Source organism: Pseudorca crassidens, chromosome 20, assembly GCF_039906515.1.
Source record: "Pseudorca crassidens isolate mPseCra1 chromosome 20, mPseCra1.hap1, whole genome shotgun sequence".
Taxonomy (NCBI): Eukaryota; Metazoa; Chordata; class Mammalia; order Artiodactyla; family Delphinidae; genus Pseudorca; species Pseudorca crassidens.
The window spans coordinates 14,621,773-14,630,312 of NC_090315.1; the positions used below are offsets into that span (position 1 = coordinate 14,621,773).

Genomic DNA, 8,540 nt, shown 5'->3' on the forward strand with positions numbered 1-8,540 from the left:
GCGGGAGGCCTGGGAAGGAGACTGTTGTCAGAACTGGGATTTTTTTATTAAATTGGAAACTCTATTCACAATTAAGTCAGATGGGGTCATCAGGGAGCGGTTTCGAGGCTGGGGTGGGAGGTAGCTGGTTTGGGCTCCGGCCACTGTGGACCACGATGTCGTCATATTCATCCTGGGGGCAGAGGGGGCCAGGCAGAGGGGCTCAGGTGGCTGCCACCTTGCCCGCTGCCCAAGTTCTCCCACCCACCCTGAGAACCGGGTGCTGCCTTGAAGCCCAAGTTCCCCACTCCCAGTTCAACTTCCCTGCTTCTAGTTCTCTAAGCACCACTTTCCAGGTCACCTGTGTTCTCCCAGCACTACTGCCTGGGCTCCAGCCCTGCTGCCTCTCCAGCCCTTCAGCCGCCGCAGCCTGAGGTCTCCCCCTCCGCCCCTTCCCTCTGCCTCTACCCAAATTCCTCAACCCCCACCGTTCAACGACAGCCCCTGCCCCCAGCAGTGTCTCTGCTGCCTGGGTTCTCCAATGAAGCCTCCTCACCGCTGGCTTAGGTCTTTCCCCACCGCTGCCCGTGTTTGAATCACTGCTGCCCAAGGTCATCTTCCCACAGCCTAAATTCTCCAGCTCTTGCTCCCACAAAACAACTCCCCACGCTGCCACCCTCTGCTGCCTATGTTTACCAACCACTAGGACCAAGGTCTTTTCTCTCCCTCTGCCTGAGTTCTACCTCTGCCACTGCCTGAGTTCTCCCCGCCACCCCTGTCCAGGTCTCCCCTGATCGCTGTCTGGTATCACTTTCACTGCTGCCTGAGTTCTCTAATCACAGCAGCCCAACGTCAGTCTCAACGTGCTGCCTAATTTCTCTTCTCCCCCGTCCACCTGCCCGTTTACTCTGACCCCCAAGCTGGGCCGCCCAGTCTTTCCTCCTGACTCACGCCCTCGTCCCCGCTGTCGCTGTCGCTACTGCTGCTGCAGGGGCCGGGCTTGTCCTCGTCCTCGGGCTCAGGGGCTCCGTGTGCACGGAGGAGGCGGGCGAGGATGGGGTTGGTCCGGAGCATGGCGCTGCCGAGTGGGGTGCGACCACCGTACATGCGGGTGGCGGGGTTGGCACCGGCCTTCAGGAGAAGTTCCAGCACATCGGCTGCCTGGGCCTCCACTGCCAAGTGCAAGGGGCTGCGGCCACATGTGGGCTCCTGTGGGGTGCAGCAGAGAGGTTAGAGGAGACCCTGCCCCGCTCGGGGAAGATCTCCACCCTGCCACGCCTTCTCCCTAGGGCAGCTCACCGGTTTGTTGAGGTCAGCTCCGGCCTCCCAGAGCAGTCGGACCATCTCCGCGTCTTTGTGGATGACAGCCACATGGAGTGGGGTGTGGCCTGGGGACAGAGTGACCTATGTCAGATGATAGGGGGGTGGGCCTGGGCCCCCAATGCCACGATCCTAGGGGATGGTTTTGTGGCCTGAGGGTGATGGAGTTTGGGGTCTGGCTCCTGAATGCCTGGGTGTATCAAAGAGGCTCCTGCATCCCAAATGCCTAAGTCTCAGGTGGTCTGGAACTTGCTGGTAGTGCCAATGCCTGGGTTGTGGGATGTCTGGGGCCCATGCGTGAAGAGCCCAGGGGCTTTGGACAGGAGGCCTGGATCTTGGGGCTAGGAGACCTGAGTCTCTGGTCTTACTTCACAAAGAACCAGGACCCCAAATTCCTGGGTCCTGAGTAGTTGAAGGGCCTATGACCTTGGGGGGTGGGGTGGGCCCTGAACACTGGGTCCCGCCCTTCTACCTGTGGAGGGGCCTGGTCCCAAGTAGTTGGGTGGGCTTAGAGACGGGGGAGGTGAGACTCAGATGCTAGGGCCCTGGGTAGACAAGGTCTATTTTCCCATGAGGCCCGGCTGAGGAGGGCTGTCCCTGAACTCCAATGTCAACCTCTGGGAACCTGGGCTGCCAGAGTTTCCCAGAGGGCTTGGCGCTTGAGTTCCCTTGTCCTGGGTGGCCTGGGGCTTGTGGTTCTCAATAAGCTGGGACCTGAGCAGGAGTCCTTGGGCCTGATGCCTGGGTTCCCTAAAGCCTCGGTATTATTTCCCAAGGGGCCAGGCTTTGAGTCAGGAGAGCCGAGCCCAGAGCCAGGCACCCTTACCCTGCCTGGGAGCCCGGGCCCTTCCCAGTGACAGAGGACACTCACCCTCATAGTTTTCAGCCTCCAACTGCAGTTTCCAGTCCTCTTCACTCTCATCCTCTTCCTTCTCCAGGTCAGGTTCAGGGTACAAGGCAACAGAGGTGTGGTTGGTGTCAGGGGTGTGGTCAGAGCCCTGAGCGAGGTAGGTGTTGGGGACTCCCCTGGGGCACCGGGGGCGGGGCTGGAGCAGCACACGAGCGCAGGCGTGTGCCCCGACGCGGCAGGCCAGGTGCAGCGCCGTGTGGCCCCCACGCTCCGCCACCAGCAAGCTGGCACCCGCTGCATACAGCTTCTCCACCGTGGATGCCTCTTCCAGGATGGCTGCCAGATGCAGGGCTGTCTGCAGGAGCAGAAGGCAGGGGTTAGGGGGTCACACAGAGAAGCCTGGCCCCCAAGCCCTACGGTGTGTACGGGTGGCTCACCTGGCCCAGGTCATTCTGCAGGTACAGGTACTCAGTACCAGCGGCGAATCCTAGGAGGAAATCCAGGAAGGGCTCGTGCTGGTGAATCACGGCCAAGTGCAGGGCCCTGAGGACAAGGACGGGGTCAGAAGGCAGAGGTCTGGCACTCTCTTTTTAGTTTGCTTGGGTGTTTGTTTGTTTTTTTTTTGGTTTGTTTGTTTTACTTCTTATGAGGTCACGTACTCTAGCGTGCGTTCATTCAACAAACGTGGGGCACCTACTGGGTGCTAGGCATTATGACCACAGTTTTGGAACCAGCTGTCAGGAACCTGGGAGGGTCAGGTCAGAGTTAATTCAGCAAATTTGTTTAATCAATGTTTTGGTTTGGTTTGGTTTGGGGGTTTTTTGGTTACACCGCACAGCATGTGGGATCTTAGCTCCCTGACCAGGGATAGAACCCGAGCCCCCTACAGTGGAAGCGTGGAGTCTTAATCACTGGACCAGCAGGGAAGTCTCCAGTGTTTATTAAGTAGACTTCTACTCCCTCCCAAGATGAAGTAACATGGACCAGATTTCACTCCCATCTCCAACCAACCAAAAAAAACCGGACATAATACAGTATATGAAACAACAGTTCCCAAGATACTGGACATCATGCAATGAATGACAGCAATTCTAGGGAAACAGGCAGCACACTCGATGAGCCCTTCAGTTGACTGCCACAGCTTTCTGTCTTGAGAGTTTCCAAGCCATGATGCAGAAAGGGGAACGCAGGCAGATTTGCCTGAGGTGAGGAGACAGAGCTGAGTCTCAGGAGAGCAAGGCAGCTGGAGTCACAGGACAGGGAACCAGAGAGGAGACAGCTGCCCAGGGATCGCAGAGGGGCCTCTTGAGTATTTAGAAGAATACTGGTCAGTGCAAGGGTGTAAGGAAACTACCCCAGGCTGGGGGAAAACCATCCAAAAGGATTAGAGAGATATGCCTGGTGCTCACACAGGGCCGGGACTAGGACAAACCCACAATTCACAGGATATTGGGTAGAATACTCCGGAAGGTCTTACTTCATCAGTAATGAGGAATAATGAGCCCCAGATTAGGTGGGTGCTCAGGACCCACCTAACAAATCATAAAAGCAAAACCCCAAAGGATCAAACTACTTACAAGTAATTTAACCGCATCCCAGAACAATATTTAAGAGTATTTATAGGAATACAAAGCTAGCTAGCCTGACAAGGTAAAAATTACAATGTCTGGCATCTAATCAAAGATAAGATGGTTAAGAATCCGCCTGCCAAAGAAGCAGGAAAGCATGATCCATAGTGAGAATAATCAACCAATGGACATTGACCCAGAAATGACTCAGACGGCAGAACTAGCAAACGAGAACATTCAAACTGTATCTTACACACGCAACAAGTTAAGTAGAGACATGGATAAAAAAAAGAAAAAAAAAAAAAGACTCAAACTGAACTCCTAGAGATAAAAACTACAGCACCTGAAATGAAAAAGACACTGGATGGAATTAACAACAGATTACACACTACCAAAAAAAAAAGATTAGCAAACCTGAGGACTTCACAATAGCAACTCTCCAGAATGAAACACAGAGAACACTTCAGAACGGAAAGGACATCAGTGAGCCGTGGGCCAACTTCAAGCGGCCCAGTCTATCCGTAACAAGTTCCTAAAGGAGCAGGGGGATAGAAAAAACGTTTGAAGAAATAATGTCTAGAAAGTTTTCCGAATCTGATGGAAACTATAAACCCACGGCTCCAAGAAGCTCTATGACTCCCGAGCACAAGAAATATGAAAAGTATACCGAGGCCCCACATGAAAAACCTGTTCAAAATCAACAACTAAGATAAATATCTTCGGAGCAGCCAGAGGAAAAGATACCTTAAGTATAAAGGAATAAAAATAAGCACGACAGCAGGTTTCACAAAGGAAATAATACAGGAGAACACGATGCGGCCACGTCTTTAAAGTACTCAAAGACGGACTGTCAACCTAGAATTCTTTAACCCAGCAAAAATATCTCTCAAAAATGGAGACAAAATACAGCTGCTTTCAACTATACAAAAGGAACTCATCACCAGCAGACCCACATCACAAGAAATGTTCAAGGAAACCTGTAAGCAAAAGGAAAATGACGTCAAACGAAAATATGGATCTATACAACAGAATAAAGAACACTGAAAACAGTAACTATACGGGTAAGTACATAAGATTTTCTTTCTTAATATGTAAATTTCTTTAGAAGATAATTTTTTAAAAAGAATTGACTGTTTAAGCAAAAATTATAACAGTGTCTGGTGGAGTTTATAACACATGTATAAGTGAAATGTACGACAGCAATACAACAAAGGCCAGGAAGAGACAAATGGAAATATACTATTCTAAGGTTCTTTTATGCTATGAGAAGCGGAATCACATCACTCGAAGGCAGACCATAATAAGTTAAAGTGGCACACTATAAGCCCTAAAGCAGGAGTCAGCAAATTTTTCTGTAAAGGGACAGATAAATAATTCAAGCTTAGTGGACGACATGGTCTCTCTTTCACCTACTCAGCTCTCCTGTCAGAATGCAAAAGCAGCCATTGGCGATATGTAAATGAATGGGCATGGCTGGATTCCAACAGAACTTACTTTATGGCGTCTGCAATTTGGATTTCATATAATTTTCACTTGCAATGAAATGTTTTTCTTCTTTTGATTTTCTTCCAACCTTTTAAAAATGTAAAAACCATTCTTAGCTCACAGCCATACAAAAGCAGGTAGCTGGCTGGATTTTGCCTGTCTTTGTTGGCAAAGACCATAGTTTGCCAACCTGTCTTTCAGAGCAATCACTAAAATAAAAAACAAAGAGTTAAAGGTAATAAGCCAACAAAAGAAATACAACGGGGCTTCCCTGGTGGCGCAGTGGTTGAGAGTCTGCCTGCCGATGCAGGGGACACGGGTTTGTGCCCCGGTCCGGGAAGATCCCACATGCCGCAGAGCGGCTGGGCCCGTGAGCCAGGGCCACTGAGCCTGTGCGTCCGGAGCCTGTGCTCCGCAACGGGAGAGGCCACAACAGTGAGAGGCCCGCGTACCGCAAAAAAAAAAAAAAAAAAAGAAAGAAAAGAGAAAGAAATACAACGGAACAAAATTTGCTCGTTCCAAAAGACAGAAAAAGAGGAAAAGGTAAACAAAGAAGAGATAAGTAGAAAACTAATAACGAGATGATAGACATAACTATATCAATAATTAAATTAAATGTAAATGGTCTAAAAGCTCCAATTAAAAGGTAGAAACTGTCAGATTGAATAAAAAAGCAAAACCCAACTATATGCTACCTACAAGTAACACCCTTTAAAATAAATTTTAAAATAGGTTAAAAATAAAAGAATGGAAAAAGATATACCATGCTAACACCAGTCAGTCAAAAGAAAGCAAGAGTGAAGGACTTCCCTGGTGACACAGTGGTTAAGAATCCGCCTGCCAATGCAGGGAACACGGGTTCAATCCCTGGTCCGGGAAGATCCCACATGCCACGGATCAACTAAGCCCGTGTGCCACAACTACTGAGCCCGCGCTCTAGAGACCATGAGCCACAACTACTGAACCCATGCGCTGCAACTACTGAAGCCCGTGCGCCTAGAGCCCGTGTTCCACAACAAGAAGCCACCTCAATGAGAAGCCCATGCACCGCAACGAAGAGTAGCCCCCACTCGCCGCAAATAGAGAAAGGCTGCCCACAGCAATGAAGACCCAACGCAGCCAAAAAATAAATAAATAAGACAGCATACACGAAAGCCCCTAACGTTGGCTAGCGTAAAAAACAGATACTCAATGAAAAACAAGTTTAAAAAAAAAAAGAAAGCAGGAGTGAGTATTTTAATATCAGAGTAGATTTCAGAGCAAGGAATATTACCACGGATAGAGAAGATTATTTCCTAATGATAAAGAGGTCAATTAAGGAAGAAGACATAATAATCCTAAACATTTGTGCCCCTAATAACAGAGCGTCAAATTACACGAAGGAAAACCTGATAGAACAAGGAAATCCACAAATCCACAATTATTGTTGAAGATTTCAATACCCCTCTCTCAATAACTGATAGAACAAGTAGACAGAAGTCATCAGCAAGGATACAGTAGACCTGAACAACAGAAGAACCAAAGAAACCAATACAACCTCTAACTGACACTTGGAGAACACTACACCAACAGCAGCAGAATACACATTCTTTTCAAGTGCACACACAATGGAATTAAACTAAAAACCAATAAAAGGAAGATATTTGGACTATCTGGAAACTAAATAACATACTTCTAAATAATCCACCAGCCAAAGGAGAAATCAAAAGAGAAATTAGAAAGTGTACTGAATTAAGTGAAAATAAAAACACAGCACACCAGAATTTGTGAGATACTGCTAAAGCACTACTCTGGGAAATTTACACGAAACACCTATACTAGAAAAAAAGAAAGGTCTCAAATCAATGACCTCAGCTTCCACCTTAAGAAAATAGAAAAAGAAGAACAAATTAAACCTAAAGTAAGCAGAAGAAAGTAAATAATGAAAGTCAGAAGAAAGATCAACAAAATAGAAAGCAAGAAAAAAAAAAACCTATAGAGAAAATAAATGAAACCACAGCTGGTTCTTTGAGAAGATCGGTGTTTCTTGAGTGCCTCCTATGGGCCAGGCACTGTTCCGTCACTGGGGGTACAACTGTAAACACAACACACAAAAACCCCAGGGACATTCCCTCAGTTGGGCCTTTACAGCATTGTTCCTTCTACCTGGAATGCTCTCCCCAGATTATCTACTTACCTCACTTTCCTACTTTATTTTTCTCCAAAGAACTTACTATCTTCTGACATACCATTTTTCTTATTTTTTTTTCATTTTTCCATCTTTGTTTCTTCCTATCTTTCTTCTCTTCTGTCTCTCTTTCTTACTTTGTGTCTATGTGGCTTTCTGTTTCTTTCTTTCCTTCTCTCTACCTTTCTTTCTCTTTTGTTCCTCCCACCCTTCCTCCCTTCCTTTCTGTAAGTCTGTCTGCCCTGCCATCTATATACCCCCACTAGAATGTAGGCTCCACAAGTCATAAGTTTTTGTGCTTTCTTCACTGCCTTATCACCGGCACCTAAAACAGGGCCTGAAACGTTGTCGGTGTCGGATAAATATTTGTTTAACAGATGAATCCCTGCTGTCATGGAGTTTACATTTTCTGTTTGAATGTAAGGTTTGAAGATTAGTGCTCAGAAGGTGGGATCTTAGAGTCAAAAGCCAAGTATTAATTTCGGAAATCAAAATCTAATGCGTCTAAGTTAGGAGCTAAGGATCAAAGATCATATTTAGAGGTGAGATGTCAGGAGGAGCCTGCCTGAACTTCAGTTCTAACATAGGTCTCAGGACCGCAGTCAGGAAGGTCAAATCGAGCCTTGGATGTGGAATCAATCAATGGATGTGGAGCTCTGAGAACCAGAGTTCCAGAAAGGAAGGGGTTAGGATCAAAATTAGATTGGAAATTGATTTATCAAAGGTTAGACTTGGGGGTTAGAGGTCAGGGAAAGCATTAGAAGACAGATTTAGGATTGAGAGGTTGGGAAGTCAGGATCAGAGACTAATAGGGAGTCAGATGTGGGATTTTAGGGCCCGGTGTGGCAGCCTAAGGTTCACTCACGTGTCGCCATCCTCAGTGACGTAGCCAAAGACGAGGGGCGCCCACGACAGCCCCGGGCCCAGCTCCGCGCCTAGCCCCGGTCCTCCGGGGGCCGCCGCGTCCGGACCCAGAGAGCCCAGGCCGCTGTCGCACCATTCGTCGGCATCCGCAGCTTTCCCCAAGCACGCGACCCCGGCCATGGCCCCCAAAGCCTCAGGGGACCCCAGCGGCCGCCCGCCAGTCGCTGGGCTCTGCCTGGAATTCTAGCGCTTCCGCCCTGGGGGGAATTCCCCAACACGCCCCCTGACTCAGCCAATCAGACTGGGT

The 8,540-nt window shown here is 48.5% G+C and overlaps 1 protein-coding gene across 1 annotated transcript; it reads right to left on the reverse strand.

Annotated features, from left to right (window-relative positions):
- Positions 1-24: 24 nt before the first annotated feature.
- Positions 25-8,507, reverse strand: NFKBIB (NFKB inhibitor beta). Its single transcript, XM_067719463.1, has 6 exons — positions 8,235-8,507; positions 2,587-2,692; positions 2,171-2,504; positions 1,279-1,367; positions 931-1,188; positions 25-172 (listed from the first exon to the last, which is right to left on the reverse strand). The coding sequence occupies exons 1-6, from the start codon at positions 8,411-8,413 to the stop codon at positions 77-79; spliced, it is 1,062 nt and encodes a 353-aa protein (XP_067575564.1). The 5' UTR covers positions 8,414-8,507; the 3' UTR covers positions 25-76.
- Between the last annotated feature and the right edge of the window lie 33 nt (positions 8,508-8,540).